This window comes from Molothrus ater, chromosome 28 (genome assembly GCF_012460135.2).
Source record: "Molothrus ater isolate BHLD 08-10-18 breed brown headed cowbird chromosome 28, BPBGC_Mater_1.1, whole genome shotgun sequence".
NCBI lineage: Eukaryota > Metazoa > Chordata > Aves > Passeriformes > Icteridae > Molothrus > Molothrus ater.
The window spans coordinates 4283513-4302495 of record NC_050505.2 but is presented as its reverse complement, the minus strand read 5'-3'; the positions used below and the strand labels follow the sequence as shown (position 1 = coordinate 4302495).

General features: G+C 57.3%; 5 protein-coding genes across 6 annotated transcripts; 2 read left to right on the top strand and 3 right to left on the bottom strand.

Moving 5' to 3' along the window:
• Positions 1-378: 378 nt before the first annotated feature.
• Positions 379-5957, bottom strand: STARD7 (StAR related lipid transfer domain containing 7). Its single transcript, XM_036396532.2, has 8 exons — positions 5755-5957; positions 5404-5543; positions 5044-5093; positions 4082-4192; positions 3167-3249; positions 2653-2752; positions 1842-1926; positions 379-827 (listed from the first exon to the last, which is right to left on the bottom strand). Exons 1-8 carry the CDS (start codon positions 5820-5822, stop codon positions 691-693), a joined length of 774 nt encoding a protein of 257 aa, XP_036252425.2. The 5' UTR covers positions 5823-5957; the 3' UTR covers positions 379-690.
• A 2434-nt stretch (positions 5958-8391) lies between these two features.
• On the bottom strand, positions 8392-9175 carry LOC129046957 (uncharacterized). Its single transcript, XM_054517486.1, has 2 exons — positions 9098-9175; positions 8392-9067 (listed from the first exon to the last, which is right to left on the bottom strand). The coding sequence occupies exon 2, from the start codon at positions 9012-9014 to the stop codon at positions 8499-8501; it is 516 nt and encodes a 171-aa protein (XP_054373461.1). The 5' UTR covers positions 9015-9067; positions 9098-9175; the 3' UTR covers positions 8392-8498.
• A 64-nt stretch (positions 9176-9239) lies between these two features.
• On the bottom strand, positions 9240-13052 carry TMEM127 (transmembrane protein 127). Its single transcript, XM_036396575.2, has 3 exons — positions 11628-13052; positions 10386-10550; positions 9240-9680 (listed from the first exon to the last, which is right to left on the bottom strand). Exons 1-3 carry the CDS (start codon positions 11857-11859, stop codon positions 9373-9375), a joined length of 705 nt encoding a protein of 234 aa, XP_036252468.1. The 5' UTR covers positions 11860-13052; the 3' UTR covers positions 9240-9372.
• Positions 13053-13095: 43 nt separating this feature from the next.
• On the top strand, positions 13096-17694 carry CIAO1 (cytosolic iron-sulfur assembly component 1). The gene is made up of 7 exons (XM_036396574.2): positions 13096-13273; positions 14254-14402; positions 14785-14896; positions 15060-15151; positions 15543-15735; positions 15975-16053; positions 16459-17694. The coding sequence occupies exons 1-7, from the start codon at positions 13135-13137 to the stop codon at positions 16700-16702; spliced, it is 1008 nt and encodes a 335-aa protein (XP_036252467.1). The 5' UTR covers positions 13096-13134; the 3' UTR covers positions 16703-17694.
• Positions 17211-18979, top strand: LOC118695153 (uncharacterized). Of its 2 annotated transcripts, XM_054517485.1 has the most exons (3): positions 17211-17356; positions 17537-17705; positions 17826-18979. In XM_054517485.1, exons 1-3 carry the CDS (start codon positions 17211-17213, stop codon positions 18453-18455), a joined length of 945 nt encoding a protein of 314 aa, XP_054373460.1. In that variant the 3' UTR covers positions 18456-18979. The 2 variants fall into 2 exon arrangements, with proteins under 2 accessions (XP_054373460.1, XP_054373459.1); XM_054517484.1 differs by having other exon boundaries at positions 17211-17705.
• The last annotated feature ends 4 nt before the right edge of the window (positions 18980-18983 follow it).

Below are 18983 nucleotides of genomic sequence, written 5' to 3'. Positions count from 1 at the left end.
AATTTCCTTATTCCTGGAGGACATGGGAAGGTCTTGGAGGCCACAGGGGAAGTTTTTTTCCCCACTTTATTCCCAGAGTTTTTGGGAAAATTCCCAGATTTTTTCCCACTTTATTCCTGGTGTTTTTCTGGCAATTCCCAGGTTTTTTTCCCAGTTTAATCCTCTTTTTTTGGGACAATTCCCAGGTTTTTTTCCCAGTTTATTCCCTTTTTTGGGGGCAATTCCCAGGTTTATTCCTGGTGTTTCTGGGCCAATTGCCCATTTATTTTTCCCATTTTATTCCCATTGTTTTCAGGACAATTCCCAGGTTTTTTTCCCATTTTATTCCCAGTGTTTTCAGGACAATTCCCAAATTTATTCCCAATATTTACAGAACAATTCTCAGCTTTTTTTCCCAGTTTATTTCCAGTGCTTCTGGGACAACCCCCCAGAGTTTTTTTATTTTTCCCAGTTTATTGCTGGTATTTCCCCATCCATTCCCAGAGTTTTCCTGGGAATTTTCCAGGAATTTTCCCACCATTTTCCCCGTTGTTTCCCCGCCATTTTCCTTCTTTCTCTCCGCCATTTTCTGATCATTTTCCTGCTGTTTTCCCGCCATTTCCTGGATGTTTTCCCGCCATTTCCTGGATGTTTTCCCACCATTTCCTGGATGTTTTCCCGCCGTTTTCCAGCTGTTTTCCAGCTGTTTCCTCAGGCGTACTCCAGGTGCTGGGCGGCCCCGCGGGGCTCGGGGCCCTTGGCCGGGCTCAGGTAATCCCTCAGCTCCAGCTCCATCTTCTTGGCCTTCAGCGCCGCCGAGTGCAGCTTCTCCAGGAACTCCGGCATTCCTGCCGACCCCAAAGGCTGGGAAACCCTTCTCCCAAATTTTCCCCCTTTTCCCCCAATTCTCTCCTTTTTTTCCCCATTTTTCTCCCAATTTTTTACCCTTTTCCCTCAATTTTTTCCCATTTTTTCTCCATTTTTTCCCTCCAATTTTTCCCCAATTTCTCCCATTTTTTCCCTCCAATTTTTCCCCAGTTTCTCCCTCCAATTTCTCCCATTTTTACCCCAATTTTTATCTTTTTTCCTCTTCTTTCCCAGTTTTTCTGATTTTTCCCTTTTCCCTCCCCATTTTCCCTTTTTCCCCAGTGCAGCTTCTCCAGGAACTCTGACATTCCTGCCGACCCCAAAAGGTGGGAAACCATTTTCCCCCTTTTCCCCCAATTTTCTCCTTTTTTTCCCATTTTTTCCCCTTTTTATCTCCATTTTCCACCCAAATTTTTTCTCCATTTTTTTTTACCATTTCCCCCCATTTTTTAAAATTTTCCCAACTTTTTCTCAATTTTTTCCTTCTTTCTCCAATTTTTATCTTTTTTTTCCACTTTCTCTAATTTTTCTTTTTTCCCCCAATTCCCCCCAATTTTTTATCTTTTTTCCCAATTTTTCCCTTTCCCCCCAATTCTTCACTTCCCCCCCAATTTTTCCATTCATCTCAATTTCCCCCTTCTCTCTCCCATTTTTCCCAGATTTTTCCCTTCTTTTTCCCAATTTTTCCCCCATTTTTTCCTTTTCCCTCCCCACTTTCCTTTTCCCAAGTGCAGCTTCTCCAGGAACTCTGCAATTCCTAAAAGGTGAGAAAAAATTCCCGACCCCTTTTCCCCAATTTTTCCCCCCAATATTTCCCACTTCCCTCCCAATTTTTACCCTCTTTTTTCTCCATTCTTTCCCCTATTTTTTTCCATTTTTCACCATTTTTTCCCCCTTTTATCCCCCCAGTTTTTCCTTCTCTTCCTCCCTCCTTTTTCTTTTCCTTTCTCCCGAGATTTCTCGGGAATTTTGGGGTTTTTTTTGGGAATTCTCACCGCTGGACACCATCCAGCTGAGGCAGTAGCGCGGGAACACGGTCTGGGGGTTGTCGCTGTACGTCAGCAGGTAATCGAAGCCGTTCTGGAAAACGCCAAAAACACCCAAAATTCCCCAAAATCCCAACAATTCCCGAGGGAAAGCGGCCCAGGAGCCACCCCAAGATCCCAAATTCTCCAAATTTCGGGCGGGTTCCCCAATTTTCGGGGATTTTCCACCCCCTTTTCCCACTCCCACCCCCAGAACCGACCCCAAACCCCCCAAATCCTGGGAGTTCCCAGGCTTTTTTTGCAGTTTTTCTTCCCTCTATGATTTTTCCCAATTCTTCCCACTTTTTCCCGCATTTCCCAGTATTTTCCCCCACGTTTCCCTGGTTTTCCCAGGATTTTTCCCCAGAATTTTCCTGGGATTTTTGGCCAATTTTCCTGGGATTTTTCTGTGATTTTTTTCCAGGATTTTTCCCAATTCCCTGTGACTTTCCCAGAATTTTTTCCCGTTTTTCCTGGAATTTTCCAGGATCTTCCTGGATTTTCCCCCAATTCTTCCCATGATTTTCTCAGGATTTTTCCCCGATTTTCCCCAGTTCTTCCAGGATTTTTTCCCAGAATTTTCCTGGGATTTTTCTGTGGTTTTTTTTCCAGGATTTTCCCAATTTTTCCCAGATTCTTCCCAATGGTTTTCTCAGATTTTTTTCCCAATTTTCCTAGATTTTTCCTGATTTTTCCCCAATTTTACCACGATTTTTCCCGTGATTTTCTCAGGATTTTTCCCCGATTTTCCCAGTTTTTCCGGGATTTTGGGAGTCCTCACCTCGTCGAAGCCGCGGTGGGGCCGGATCACCATGTGGGATTCGTAGCTCCGAACCCGGACGTGCTCGGGGTCCTCGGGAATCCCGGGATGCTCCACGGCCCTGCCGGGATTATTTGGGAATTTTCCCGGAATTTGGGACCATCCCAAAAAGAGTTCGGGTTGGGGGTGGGGGAAAAGCCAAAAGATTCCTGGGAAAACGATGGGAACTGGGATTTTGGGGTGGGAATTGTGTAGGGGATTTTTTGGGAATTCCAGGGGGTTTTTCCAGGAGTTCAATGGGGTTTCATCGGGAATTCCATGGGGGATTTTTTGGGGGGAATTCCAGGGGTTATTTTTCTGGGAATTCCGTGGGGGTTTTCGGGATTTCCATGGGGGATTTTTCAGGATTTCAATGGGGTTTTTCAGGAATTCCACGAGGGAATTTTTGGGAAGTCTATCTAGGAGGGATTTTTTTTTTTTTTTTTTTTTTTTTTGGGAATTTTGGGAATTCCGTGGGTTTTTTCCGATGCCCCACCTGGAGACGAGCACCATGAGGTTGCGGTCGCTGTCGACGCTGTAGCGCCGGACGTAAACGTAATCCCGGGAATACATCGGGTACTGCAGCGGGAACAGCGGCGGGGCCGGGACCCCAGAATGGATCCCAGACCTGATCCCGATCCCCGATCCCAGACCTGGATCCCAGACCTGATCCCGATCCCTGATCCCGATCCCTGATCCCGATCCCCGACCTGGATCCCTGATCCCAGACCTGGATCCCTGATCCCAGAATGGATCCCAGACCTGATCCTGATCCCCACCCCTGATCCCGACCCCGATCCCCACCCCTGATCCCGACCCCACGTCTCAGGGAACAGGATCAGCCCCAATCCCAGATCCCTGATCCCAAATTTTGATCCCAGACCCCAAATCTCAGGGGCTCACCAGGAACTGGGTGACCCAGTGGATCACCTCGGATCCCAACCCCAGATGCCAGTCCCAAATCCCAAATCCCCATGGCTCACTGGGAACTGTGCGGATCACCTCGGATCCTGTGACTGGATCCCAATCCCAAATCCCAGATCCCAAATCCCCATGGCCCACTGGGAACTGCATGACCCAGTGGATCACCTTGGATCCCAGATCCCAAATCCCAAGTTCCAGACCTCAAATCCCAGAGGATCCCGTGTTTCTCACCGGGAACTGCGTGACCCAGCGGATCCCCTCAGATCCCAATCCCAGATCCCAAATCCCCGATCCCAGAGGATCCCGTGTCTCTCACCGGGAACTGCGTGACCCAGTGGATCCTGTTGGATCCCAATCCCAGATCCCAAATCCCCGATCCCAGAGGATCCCGTGTCTCTCACCGGGAACTGCGTGACCCAGTGGATCCCCTCAGATCCCAAACCCCAAATCCCCAATCCCAGATCCCAGAGGATCCCGTGTCTCTCACCGGGAACTGCGTGACCCAGTGGATCACCTCTGAGCCCGTGGCCGGGTCCCGCTCCACCACGTCGAGCTTGAGCACCAGCGAGTCCCACTGCTTCCGGTACTCGGTGTCCAGCTGGGAACAGCCCAAAAACCCCGAATTCCAGGGAAACCCCAGAATTCCAGGGAAATCAGGGGCGGGAAAATCCCAGAAACCAACCCGGGATAACGGGGAAATCCCAGGAAAATGGGATCAGGGAAAAACCTGGGAATAAATCCCAGAATTCTGGGATAAACGGGATCAGGAATGACTGAAAGAAATCCTGGAATTCCAGGGAAAATCAGGATGGGGAAATGCCAGAAATAAACCCGGGATAATGGGGAAATCCTGGGAAAATGGGATCAGGGAAAAACCCAGGAATAAATCCTGGAATTCCAGGAGAAATGGGATCAGGAATGACTGAAAGAAATCCTGGAATTCCAGGGAAATCCCGGGAAAATGAGATCGGGGAAAAACGGGATCAGGAAATCCTGGAATTACAGGGAAAACAAAATTAGGAATGCCAAGAAAACCTGGAATGCCAGGGAAAAATGGGAACTGGAAAATCCCAGAATTCCAGGAAAAATGGGATGGGGAAAAGCTGGAATTCCAAGGAAAAATCGGGAGGGAGAAACCCCAGAATTCCAGAGGAAATTGGGATGGGTTGGGAAAACTGGGAAACCCCTGGAATTCCAGGAAGAAGCAGGGAAAAAATCCCTCCCCACCCTGATCCCAGAAAACCCTCGGGGGGAAATCCGGGATTTCCAGGAATGTTTGGGAAAAACGGGATCGGGAATTCCCCGGGATGGGATCAAAAATGGGAATTTTCCAGGTTTTTCTGGGATCCACCTGGAATTCCCAAAGATTCCCAGGCCTGGAGTCAAATCCTGGCCAGAATTCCAAGAATTCCCAAGGAATTTTTGGGAATTTGGGGGAATTCCACTCACCTGGACGTTGAAGAATTGCCTGGGAGTGACGTCGGTGTAGGAGCCAAAAACTGCGGGAAAATCCCAAAAATCAGCAAATCCTGGGAACTGAGGGATCCCGGGAATCCCAAAATCCCAGGAATCCAAAAATTTGAGAATCTTGGAATTTCAGGGAATTGGGGAATTCAGGAATTGGGAATTCCAGGAATTTTGGGGAATCTGAGATTTTGGTATTTTGGGGATTTGGGAATTCCTGGAGTTTGAGAATTGGGGAATTTGGGAATTTCATGATTTTGGGAACTTCCAAATTTGGGGCTTTTGGGAACTCAGGAATTTGGGACTTCGGGATTTCAGGAACTTGGGAATTCAGGGATTCCCCACCTCGGTACTGGAACAGGGCCGATCCCGGGATGGGGCGGCGCCAGAGCCGGAACTGCTCCCGCTCCATCACCGGCTCCCAGCCGCGCTCCTGCTCCGGGAACGCCTCGGGATCCTCCAGCTGCTGCAGCTCCTGCGCCGACCTGAGGCAATTCCCGGTTTTATGGGATTGGAAATGAAATTCCCGATATTTATTCCCAGTGTCCCATTCCCACGATCGCATTCCCAGTATCCCTGCCGTTCCCAGTATTCCATTCCCGATATTCCCAGTATTCCCAGCATCTCATTCCACACGCTCCATTCCCAGTATTCCCGCCGTTATTCCCGCCGTTATTCCCGGTGTTTCCCCCTCACCGCCTCAGCTCCTCCTCCTCGATGCGCTGCCCGTCCCACACGAAGGCCCCGGCACCGATCGCGGCCATCAGGCTGCCCCGCGGCGCGCCCGGCCCGCACCGGCCCCGGGGCCCTCCCCAGCGGCCGCGCCCGGAGCCGCCGCTCCCGGAGCCGCTCCCGGTTCCTTTCCCGGTGCCGCGGGCCGCGTCCCCGGGCCCGCCGCGCTGCCGGGCCCGGCGCGCCCTCCCGCAGCCGCAGTGGCGGGCGAGCAGCGCCAGCAGCAGCGGCAGCGGCGCGGGGCCGGGGGAGGCTCCGCCGCTGGCCCCGCCGGTGGCTCCGGTGGCGCCGCGGGCGGCGAGCGCGGCCAGCGGCCGCCACATGCCGGCCCCGCCGCGCCGCGCGTCGCGCTCGACCGCGTCATCGCCGCGCGCCGCGCCGCTATTGGTCGGCACTGCCCCGCCCCGCGCGGTGATTGGCTGGAGGGGATGAAGCCACGCCCAGGAGCGCGTGATACTGGAAGGGGGTGTGAGGGTGAGAGGGAGACGGGACCGAAGCGGTGGGCGGGGCTTCTGCGTGGCCCCGCCTCCTGAGCCGCTATGGCGTCGAGGGGTTTTGGGGGATTTTCGGGGGTTTTGGGGATTTTCGGGGTTTTTTGGGACGCTCTTCGGGTTGTTATGGGGCGCTGTGGGGTCTGGGCGGTTCCGGCCTTCCCATTGGTCCGAGCAGTGCCGCCCCGCGCGGTGATTGGCTGCAGCGGGGAGGCCGCGCCCACCCGCGCATGGTACAGGAAGCGAGAGCGGCAAGGGCGAAAGGGGAAGGGGGCGGGGCTTGGATGGGGAAGTTTGGGGCGGGGCTTGAGCTGGACCACGCCCCCAGCGGGGGATCAAGGGCGGGAATCTTTGGGATCCAGCCAAGTTTTTATGGGATCCCGCCCATTTTTTTGGGATCCATCCCCATTTTTCAGGATCCACCCCCTCCCCATTCCCAACCACCCCCCCCGTCTCTTTCCCCCCCTTTATTCCCCCAAATCCCGCGGCCGATCCCAAATCCCAAAATCCCTGAGCAAGGCCTCCCTCCCTTCTCCCATCCCGGAGTTTTTTTGGGAATTCTTCCCGGAAAATCCCATTTTTCACAGATTTATTCGCGCCCTCTTTGCATATCCAGGGAATCCCGACGCTTTTCCCGGCAGATCCCAAATCCCGGGATTTTCAGGGTCAATTCGGCTCCTCCCGAGCCTTTCCCGGGATTTTTTATTTTTTTTTCTCGGAATTTTTATTTTTCCAGGATTTTTCTGGGATTTCCATCCTGGGGGAGCTCTTGCATAGCCAGGGGGAAGAAAAAATGGGAAAAAAGAGCAGGAAAATGGGGATAAAAGCAGGAAATTCGGGATAAAAGCAGGAAAATCGGGATAAAAGCATCGGGACCTCCAAGGAGTCAGATCCCGGGGTTAAAATTCCCTAAAAATTCAGGAGATTCCCTAAAAAATCCCCCCTGAGCCGAAGCATTCCAGGAATGGGAATTTTGTTGGGAATTTCAATCCTGACAGGATTTTTCCTGTTTTGGTTTTTTTTTTTTGTTTTGTTTTGGCCCCAAATTTCTGGGAAAAATCAGAGCAGGGAAAAAAACTGGGAATTTTGTGAGGGAAAAAGTGGGATGGGAGTGGAGGGATTTGCATAAAAGCTCCGGGTTTTTCCAGCAGGGCTCATCCCGATTTCCAGGGAGGCCAAAATTCCCAAATTTTCGTGGGATGATCCCAAAAAAAAAAAAACCCCAAAGGCGATCCCGGAATTCCCAGAGCCTGGAATAAAGTGCAGAATGTCCATGGGTGGGGAAAGGGGGAGCGGGCACGGGAATTCCCAAATTTTTTTTTAAATAGGGGGAGAAATGTTCCTGTGGGAAAAGGGGGGGCTGAGCCGGGAGAGGGGCTGGGGTGGGGTGGGAGATCCCAAAGTTTGGGATCTGGTGGGAATTGGGGATCCCAGAGTTCTCATTCCAGGGGGAACTGGGGATCCCAAAGTTCTGGATCCGCTGGGAATTCCTGATCCCAAAGTTCTCAGTCCATGGGGAATGGTGGATCTCAAAGTTCTTGATCCACAGGGAATTGGGGATCCCAAGGCTCTCAGCCCATGGAGATCCCAAAGTTCTCGATTCATTGGGAATTGGGGATCCCGAAGTTCTCAGTCCAGGTGGATCCCACTCCCCCCATTCCAAGGAAAACCCACCTGGAGCGGGAGAGCCACGGAACCAACTCCGGGATCGAGGTCCTGGAAGATCTCCAGAGATCCACCTGGAGAAATCCTTTGCTGGAAGAACTTTTGGGATCCACCTGGAGAAATCCTTTGCTGGAAGAACTTTTGGGATCCACCTGGAGAAATCCTTCCCTGGAAGAACTTCCTGTGTCCATCCAGACCAATCCTTTCCTGGAAGACCTCTTGGATCCACCTGGAGAAATCCTCTGTAAGAGCTCTTGGGCTCTTGGAGCTCTCGGGGTCCACCTGGACAAACAGTTTGGTGAAAGAGCTCTTGGGATCCATCCAGAGAAATCCTTTGCTGGAAGAGCTCCTGGGATCCACAGGGACAGATCCTCCCCTGGAAGAACTTCCCGTGTCCATCCAGACCAAGCTTTTGCTGGAAGAGTTCCTGGGATCCGCCTGGAGAAATCCTCCCCTGGAAGAACCTCCAGAGATCCACCTGGAGAAATCCTTTGCTGGAACATCTCCCGGGACCCACCTGGACAGATCCTCCCCTGGAAGAACCTCTTGACATCACCCCAGCCGGCCCTCCCGCGCCACATCCCCCAGCCCCATGGTGACAATCCGGCCTCTCTGTCCGTCCACCACCATCATGGTGGCCACCATCACGATGACCACAATGACCATGATCACGGAGGCCACCATCATGATGACCATGATCACAGTGACCAGAATCAAGGTGACCACGATCATGGTGGCCACCATCACGATGACCACAGTGACCACGATCATGGTGGCCACCACCACAATGACCATGATCATGGTGGCCACCATCACGATGACCACAGTGACCATGATCATGGAGGCCACCATCATGATGACCATGATCACAGTGACCAGAATCAAGGTGACCATGATCACGATGGTGATCATGGTGGCCACCACCACGATGACCATGATCATGGTGATCATGGTGACCGGGATCAAGGTGGCCACCACCCTGCTGACCGCCATCACAGTGGCTGCCAGGATCACAGTGACTGGGATCAAGGTGATCAGGATGATGGTGGCCGCCACCATGATGACCATGATCAAGGTGACCACAATCAAGGTGACCACCCATCACGATGACCGGGATCAAGGTGGCCACCACCCCACTGTCTGCCATCAAGGTGGCCACCAGCCCGCTGATCACGATCATGGTGATCATGGTGACCGGGATCAAGGTGATCAGGATGATGGTGGCCACCACCATGATGACCACGATCACGGTGACCGGGATCAAGGTGACCGCCATCATGGTGGCCACCATCACGATGACCACGATGATGGTGACTGCAATCAAGGTGACCACTCATCACGCTGACCGCCATCACGGCGGCCGCCATCACGATGGCCGTGATCAAGGTGACGGCCATCACGGTGGCCACCACCGCGCCGGCCGCCATCAGGGCGTGTACGCGGGCGGCGGCTGGAACTGGTTGACCACCTCGTAGTCGGGCCCGTAGGGCTCGGCCTCCTCCATCTCGGAGAGCAGCTCCAGGGCCTGCTCCTCCTCCTCGCTGGGGTAGTGCCGGAGCAGGTTGGCGGCCGTGGCCAGGATGGAGGCGCCGCCCGCCCCGGCCACCAGGTAGAAGCTGACGGCGAAGGTGACGAACACCTGGGAGCCGTGGTACTTCTTGTGCTGCTGCTGCTGCGCCAGGAGCAGCTCCGAGGCCCAGTAGCAGAACCCGATCACCGTGGCGCACTGCAGGACTGGGAAAAATGGGGGAAATTGGGTTAGATTTGGGAAAACTTGGAAAAAAATGGGAAAAAATGGGTTGGATTGGGGTGGGTGTGGGGTCTGGGGTCTCCAGGAGCAGCTCCGAGGCCCAGGAGCAGAACCCGATCACCGTGGCCACTGCAGGACTGGGAAAATGGGGAAAATTGGGTTAGATTTGGGGAAAAATGTTGAAAAATGGGAAAAAATGGGAAAAAATGGGAAAAAATGGGAAAAAATGGGAAAAAATGGGAAAAAATGGGAAAAAAATGGGTTGGATTGGGGTGGGTTTGGGGTCTGGGGTCTCCAGGAGCAGCTCCAAAGCCCAGGAGCAAAAACTGATCATGGCTGCACACTGCAGGACTGGAAAAATGGGAAAAAATTGGCCAGATTGGGGAAAAACATGGAAAAATGGGTTGGATTGGGAAAAAAATGGGAAAAAATTGGTTCGATTGGGAGAAAATGGGAAAAAATGGGAATAAATGTGGATTTTGGGGGGGGGAATTTTGTTGCTTTTTTTTTTATTTTCCAGGAGATTTCTGGGTGGAATTCCACTGTGGTTTTTTTTAATTCTGAGGGGATTTTTGGGGGATTTTTGGGTGGAACTTCACCACTTTTTTTTTTAATTTTTGGGAAATTTTTTGGGATTTTTGGATAGAATTTCATCACGTTTTTTTTTTACATTTTTGGGGTGGCCCCACCTGTGAGGATGTGGGCGAAGGCGTAGCGCCGGGTGATTTTCAGGGCCGGGTGTTTGGGCCCGAAGACGTCGAGCAGGAAAGCGCCGAGGCTGCACAGGATGCCCAGGAAGCAGAAAGCAGCAATGACCCGGAGCAGCAGCACCGTCTGTGGGTTCATGCAGAAATCTGGGGGGGAAAAAGGGAAAAAAAAAATGGGAAAAAACAGTATTAGAGGCAAGAAAATTTGGGTGTTTTAACAAAAAATCTGGTTTTTCAGCAAAAAAACCCGAGTTTCTGCACCAAAAAAAATCTGATTTTTTTCCCAAAAAAAAAAAAAGAAAATTTGGGGTAGAAAAGGGGAAGGTTTGGGGAGAATTTTGGGGGGATTTTGGGCAGATTTTTGGGTGGATTTTTTTGGGGAGATTTTTTTGGGGGGCAACAAATCCAAACATTCCTTTAAACGCCAACACCACCCCTTTGAGCCAATCCCTGTAATTAGGGATAGCTCATTGATTAGGAATAGCTCGTTAATTAGGGGTGGGTGAGTTGCTAATTAGGGACAGGTCATTAATTAGGGGTAAGTTGTTAATTAGGAGTGAGTCCCTGCGCCCGAGGGGGAGGAGCAAGGCTGGAAAAACGGGAACGGGAAATTCCACGGGAATGGGGAGGGAGGAGGGAGAGCAGAGAAGGGTCTGGAAATGGACAAAAAGGTCTGGAAGGAACAGAGAAGACTGGAAGGCCACAGAAGGTTCTGGAAGGGACAAGAAAGGACTGGAAGGCCACAGAAGGTTCTGGAGGGTTCTGGAAGGGACAGAAGGGTCTAGAAGGGACAGAAGGCACTGGAAGGCCACAGAAGGTTCTGGAAGGGACAGAAAGGACTGGAAGGGACAGATGGCCACAGAAGAACACAGAAGGTTCTGGAAAGGTCTGGAAGGGAACAAAAGGAGGACACAGAAGGCTCTGGAAGGGATAGAAGGACACAGAAAGTTCCAGAGGGGACAGAAAACCATGGAAGGCTCAAGAAGGGACAGAAGAGCACAGAAGGTTCTGGAAGGGGACAGAAGGTTCTGGAAGGGGACAGAAGGGACAGAAGGTTCTGGGAGGGGACAGAAGGCCACAGAAGGTTCTGGAAGGAGACAGAAGGGACAGAAGGTTCCGGAAGGGGACAGAAGGCCACAGGAGGCTCAGGAAGGGCACAGCAGGCTCAGGAAGGGACGGAACGCCACGGAACGCCACGGAACGTTCCGGAAGCCCCGCGCTCACCTCTGAGCAGCTCGGGCTGCACGAAGCCCAGCACGTCGGCCACGCCCAGCTCCTGGCGGGCGCAGGTGCCGCCGTGGATGCGCAGCCAGGCGGGCTCGGCCAGCGCGGTGCAGAGCGCGGTGATCGCCAGGGCCCCCGGCAGCGCCGACGCCAGGCTGCGCTCCGGCTGCTTGGGCAGCGCCGCGCCACGGCGCCGCGACGGAACCGGGCCCGCCGCGCCCGCCGAGTACATGGCGGGGACGGGAACGGGAACGGGGTTACGGACACCGGCCCTGGGGCACTGGAACCGGCTCCAGGAATGGAACTGGGAATGGAACCGGGACCGGTACCGGGGTTACAGATGCTGGCCCTGGGTCACCAGGACTGGGACTGAGACTGGAACCGGGACCGGGAATGGGACTGGAACCAGGAATGGAACCAGGAATGGAACCGGGACTGGGGTTACGGACACCAGCCCTGGGTCACTGGAACCGGGACTGGAACTGGGAATGGAACCAGCACCGGGACTGGAACTGGGACTGGAACTGGGACCAGGATCGGGGTTACAGACACCAGCTCTGGGTCACCGGGACCAGGACTGGAACTGGGACAGGAAACAGGAACGGGACTGGGACTGGGACTGGCACAAGGGTTACGGACACTGACCCTGGGTCACCAGAATCAGCACCGGGACTGGAACCGGGACCGGCACTGGGGTAATGGACACCAGCCCTGGGTCACCAGGACCGGGGCAGTGACACCAACTCCGGGTCACCGGTACCGGCGCTGGGGTAATGGACACCTGCTCCTGGTCCCGGTACCGGTCACCGACACCCACTCCGGATCACCGGGAGCGGTTCCGGGTCACCAGCACCTGCTCCAGGACCCCCGACACCGGCCCGGGGTACCCTATACCGGCCCTGGGGTAACTGGTACCGGTTCCGGGATCCCCGGTACCGGTTCCCGACTTGCGGCACCCTCCCCGCGTCACCGACACCCGCTCCGGGTCACTGCTACTGGTTCCGGGAGCCCCGACAGCCCTCCGGGATAACCGGTACCGGCTCCGGGACCCCTGGCACCGCCCCGGGATCCCCGGTACCGGTTCCCGACTCCCGGCACCCTCTCCGCGTCACCGACACCCGGCCAGGGATAACCGGTACCGGTTCCTGGACCCCTGACACCCCTCCGGGATAACCGGTACTGGCCCTGAGGTCACCGGTACCGGCTCCGGGACCCCCGACACCCGCCCCGGGTTCACCGGCAGTGGCTTCTGACACCGATCCCGGTCGCTCTGAACGCGCTGAGCCCGGCCCCGATCCCCGACAGCGGCCCCGGGACAGGCGGTGCCGGTGCCGATCCCGGGACAGGCGGTGCCGGTGCCGGTGCCGATCCCGACCCCGCCGGGCCCCGGCAGCGGCTCCGGGCCCTCCTCACGGCCCCGCCCCGCCCGGCCGCGCTTCCGCTTCCGCTTCTGTTCCGCTTCCGGCGCCGCTCCGGTCCCGCGGTCGGTTCCGGTGCCGGTGCCGCCATGCCCGAGGCGCTGTCGCTGCTGTGCCGGGTGTCCGCGCACCCCGAGTCCCGCTGCTGGGCCCTGGCCTGGAGCCCCAGCGGGGCCCTGCTGGCGTCCTGCGGCGGGGACCGGACCGTGAGGATATGGGGCCGGGAGGGTGAGCGGGGAAACCGGGACCGGGAATGGGACCGGACCGTGAGGGTGTGGGGCCGGGAGGGTGAGCGGGGAACGGGAAAAACGGGACCGGGAACGGGACCGGACCGTGAGGATATGGGGCCGGGAGGGTGAGCGGGGAACGGGACCGGGAATGGGACCGGACCGTGAGGATATGGGGCCGGGAGGGTGAGCGGGGAACGGGAAACCGGGAACGGGAATGGGAACGGGACCGGACCGTGAGGATATGGGGCCGGGAGGGTGAGCGGGGAACGGGAACGGGACCGGGAACGGGAACGGGACCGGACCGTGAGGGTGTGGGGCCGGGAGGGTGAGCGGGGAACGGGAAAAACGGGAACGGGACCGGACCGTGAGGATATGGGGCCGGGAGGGTGAGCGGGGAACGGGGAAACCGGGAACGGGAATGGGAACGGGACCGTGAGGATATGGGGCCGGGAGGGTGAGCGGGGAAACCGGGACCGGGAATGGGAACGGGACCGGACCGTGAGGGTGTGGGGCCGGGAGGGTGAGCGGGGAAACCGGGACCGGGAATGGGAACGGGACCGTGAGGATATGGGGCCGGGAGGGTGAGCGGGGAACGGGAAACCGGGAACGGGAACGGGAACGGGAATGGGACTGTGAGGCTGTGGGGCCGGGAGGGTGAGCGGGGAACGGGAACGGGAACGGGAATGGGAACGGGACTGTGAGGATATGGGGCCGGGAGGGTGAGCGGGGAAACCGGGACCGGGAATGGGAACGGGACCGGACCGTGAGGGTGTGGGGCCGGGAGGGTGAGCGGGGAACGGGACCGGGAACGGGAATGGGACCGGACCGTGAGGGTGTGGGGCCGGGAGGGTGAGTGGGGAACGGGGAAACCGGGACCGGACCGTGAGGATATGGGGCGGGAGGAGCGGGATGCTCACGGCGCTGGCCGGGCTCTGTCCCCGGTGTCCCCTCACCGTCCCTGTCCCTGTCCCGTGCCAGGCTCGGGCTGGGCGTGCCGGGCGGTGCTGGCGGACGGGCACCAGCGCACCGTGCGCCGCGTGGCCTGGTCACCGTGCGGGCAGTTCCTGGCCTCGGCCAGCTTCGATGGCACCACCTGCGTCTGGAGGCGCCACGAGCACGGCTTCGAGGTGGGACACTGCCACTGGTGGCACCTGTGTCACCTCCCTGTGGCGCCTCTATCACCTGTGTCACCCCAGCATCACCTGTGTCATCTCAGTGTTACCTGTGCTCTCCCATTGCCACCTGTGTCACCTGCGCCCTGTGCCCCCCAGTGTCACCTGTGTCACCTCCCCAGTGTCACCCGTGTCACCTATGTCACCCCAGTGTCACCTGTGTCACCCCCCCAGTGTCACCTGTGTCCCCTCAGTGTCACCTCAGCATCACCCGGGTGCCCCCCATTGTCACCTGTAACACCCCTGCTGTGTTACCTGTGTCCCCATTGTCCCCTGTGTCCCCCAGACCCGTTCCCACCCCTGTGTCCCCCCGTGTCACGGTGCCCTGTCCCCACAGGTGGTGGCCACGCTGGAGGGGCACGAGAATGAGGTGAAGTCGGTGGCTTGGGCACCCTCGGGGTCACTGCTGGCCACCTGCAGCCGTGACAAGAGCGTCTGGGTCTGGGAGGGTGAGCGCTGACCAGTGACCCCCGTGACCCCTCACTGACCCCTGTGACCCCTCACTGACCCCTGTGACCCCTGTGACCCCACACTGACCCCTGTGACCCCACACTGACCCCTGTGACCCCTCACTGACCCCACGCTGACCCCGTGTCCCCGCTGTCCCCGCAGTGGACGAGGAGGAGCAGGAGTTCGAGTGTGTCAGCGTGCTGAGCGCCCACAGCCAGGACGTCAAGCACGTGGTGTGGCACCCCAGCCAGGAGGTACCTGGGGACACCTGGGGACACCTGAGGGGACACCTGAGGGGGGCCTGGGGACACACCTGGGGACGTGGGGACACACCTGGGGACACACACACAGGGACCCTTGGGGGAGGCTGGGGACACCTGGAGATGCACCTGAGACACACCTGGGGGGACATGGGGTCACACCTGGGGGGACACCTGGGGACACCTGCAGGGACCTGGGGACACCTAGGGGGGCCTGGGGACACGTCTGGGGGGTGCTGGGGGCACCTGGGACACCCCAAACTCCCACAGGGACCCCAAAGACCCCCAAATCCTGCCAGGGACCCATTCCCGTCCCCGGTGTCCCCAATATCCCCTGCGTCCCCAGTGTCCCCAGTCCCCCTGATGTCCCCGTTGCTGTCCCCAGCTGCTGGCCAGTGCCAGCTACGATGACACGGTGCGGCTGTACCGCGAGGACGAGGACGACTGGGTGTGCTGTGCCACCCTGGAGGGACACACGTCCACCGTGTGGGCAGTGGCCTGGGAGCGCTCGGGCCAGCGCCTGGTGTCCTGCAGCGATGACCGCACCCTGCGCGTGTGGCAGCGCAGCCAGGGACACGGTGAGGGACATGGGACATGGGGACATGGTGACATTGAGGACATGGGGGACACTGGTGACATGGGGACAGCAGGGACAGGGATGGGGATGGGGACAGGGGACAGGGATGAGGAGCTGGGAATGGGGACAGGGATGGGGACAGGGGACTCGTGTCCTGCAGCGATGACCGCGCCCTGTGGGGGTGGACACCCCCCTGTCTGTGCTGTCCCTGATGTCCCCTCTGTGTCCCCATGTCCCCAGGCGCTGGCTCGGAGCACAGCTGGCAGTGTGTCTGCACCCTGTCCGGCTACCACGGGCGCAGCATCTACGACGTGGCCTGGTGAGCATGGGGACATTGGGGACAGCTGGGGACACTGCAGAGACCTGGGGACACCTCGCTGGGGCCCTGTGACCCTCCGGGTGCCACCTCCCTGACCCCCCCTGTCCCCGCCCAGGTGCCACCTGTCCCCTCCATGACCCCTCTGTCCCCTCCTTGTCCCTGTCTTTGCTCATGTGCCACATGTCCCCAGGTTCCACCTGTCCCCTTTCCCCTCTCCGGGTGCCACCTGTGCCCTCCCTGTGTCCCCAGGTGTCACCTGGCCCTGTCCCCGTGTCCCCAGGTGTCACCTGACCCTGTCCCCGTGTCCCCGGCTGTCGCCTGACCCTGTCCCCGTGTCCCCAGGTGTCACCTCACCACTGTCCCCGTGTCCCCGGCTGTCGCCTGACCCTGTCCCCGTGTCCCCAGGTGTCACCTGACGGGCGCGGTGGCCACGGCGTGCGGTGACGACGCCGTGCGGGTGTTTGAGGAGGTGTCCCCGGTGTCCCCGGGCTCCCCGGTGACGTTCAGCCTGGCCGCCCACGTGCCGCGGGCGCACGCCCAGGACGCCAACGGGGTGGCCTGGCACCCGCGGGAGCCGGGGCTGCTGGCGTCCTGCGGGGACGACGGGGACATCGCCTTCTGGCAGTACCAGCGCCCCGAGGGGCTCTGAGCCACCGGGGACGCCTGCGGGAGAGCCCGGGGGCCTCCAGGAACCTCCCGTGGCCTCCAGGAGCACCCAGTGTCCTCCAGAACCTCCCCATGGCCTCCATGAGCACCCAGTGTTCTCCAGAACCTCCCCATGGCCTCCAGGAGCACCCAGTGTTCTCCAGAACCTCCCCATGGCCTCCATGAGCACCCAGTGTTCTCCAGAACCTTCCCATGGCCTCCAGGAGCACCCAGTGTTCTCCAGAACCTTCCCATGGCCACCAGGAACCTCCCGTGGCCTCCATGAGCACCCAGTGTTCTCCAGAACCTTCCCATGATCTCCAGGACACCTCGGGGACCTCCAGGATCCTCCTGTGGCCTCCAGAACCTCCTGTGGTCTCCAGGATCACCCAATGTTCTCCAAAACCTTCCCATGGCCACCAGGAACCTCTTGTGGCCTCCAGAACCTTCCCATGATCTCCAGGAACCTCCTGTGGCCTCCATGAGCACCCAATGTTCTCCAGAACCTTCCCATGGCCTCCAGGAGCACCCAGTGTTCTCCAGAACCTTCCCATGATCTCCAGGATCACCCAATGTTCTCCAGAACCTCCCCATGGCCTCCAGGACACCTCGGGGACCTCCAGGATCCTCCTGTGGCCTCCAGAACCTTCCCCATGGCCTCCAGGATCACTCAAAATTCTCCAAAACCTTCCCATGGCCTCTGGGAACCTCCTGTGGCCTCCAGGACACCTCAGGGGCCTCCAGGAGCACCCAGTGTTCTCCAGAACCTTCCCATGGCCACTAGGAACCTCTTGTGGCCTCCAGGATCACTCAACGTTCTTCAGAACCTCCCCATGGCCTCCAGGATCACCCAAAGTTCTCCAGAACCTCCCCATGGCCTCTGGGAACCTCCTGTGGCCTCCAGGAGCACCCAGTGTTCTCCAGAACCTTCCCATGGCCTCCAGGATCACCCAAAGTTCTCCAGAACCTCCCCATGGCCTCCAGGATCACCCAAAGTTCTCCAGAACCTTCCCATGGCCACCAGGATCCTCCTGTGGCCTCCAGAACCTTCCCATGATCTCCAGGAACCTCCTGTGGTCTCCAGGAACCTCTTGTGGCCTCCAGGATCACCCAAAGTTCTCCAGAACCTTCCCAAATGTCCTCCAGGACCTTCCCAAGCCCCCCAGCCCCCCCCAGTGTCCCCAGCCCGTCCTCGCTGTCCCTCCCCAGTTGGGTTTGTGGGGCCGGGGCGGGTTTGGGGTCCCAGAGCCAATAAACCCCAGGATGGCCCAAAATCCCCCCGGTCCCACAAGGACCTGACAGGAGTTTGGGATCAGGGATTTGGGATCGGGGGATTTGGGATCCCAAGAGTTTGGGATCAGTCAGGGATTTGGGATCAGGGCAGTTTGGGATCCCAAGAGTTTGGGATCAGTCAGGGATTTGGGATCAGGGCAGTTTGGGATCCCAAGAGTTTGGGATCAGTCAGGGATTTGGGATCAGGGGAGTTTGGGATCCCAAGAGTTTGGGATCAGTCAGGGATTTGGGATCAGTGGGGGAGTTTGGGATTCATCGGGGGATTTGGGATCGGGGAGTTTGGGGTCCAAGAGTTTGGGATCGGGGAATTTGGACCCAGGAGTTTGGGGTCCAGGAATTTTGGGATTGGGGAGTTTGGATCGGGGAATTTGGGATCAAAGAGTTTGGGATCCCAAGAGTTTGGGATCTGGGAATTTGGGATTGGGGAATTTGGGATCCCAAGATTTTGGGATCTGGGAATTTAGGGTCCAGGAATTTTGGGTTTCAGGAGTTTGGGATCAAAGAGTTTGGGATTGGGGAATTTGGGATCCGGGAATTTGGGATCCAGGAGTTTGGTGGGGTCAGGGAATTTGGGATGGGGGAATTTGGGACCCCAAGATTTTGGGGTCCAAATGTTTGGGATCCAGGGCTTTGGGATCCCAAGAGTTTGAGATCTAAGGAATTTGGGATCTGGGAATTTGGGATCGGGGACTTTAGGATGTGAGAACTTGGGGTCCAGGAATTTGGGATCCCAGAGTTAGTTTGGGATTTTGCGTTTTTCTGGGGGGGATTTTGGGGCTCGTCACCCGCGGGAATTTGGGAGAAGCTGGAATTCCCAGAAATCCATCCCCATTTTCCCTCTCCCCAAAAATTCCTCCCTCCCCCACCCCAAAATTCTCCAAAATTCCGGAATTCTGAACCTTTATTGCACAACCACAGCGGGGGGATCTCAAATTCCCCCCCCAAAAGTCCCAAATTCCCCCCAGAATTTCCAAAATTCTGCCCCAAATTCC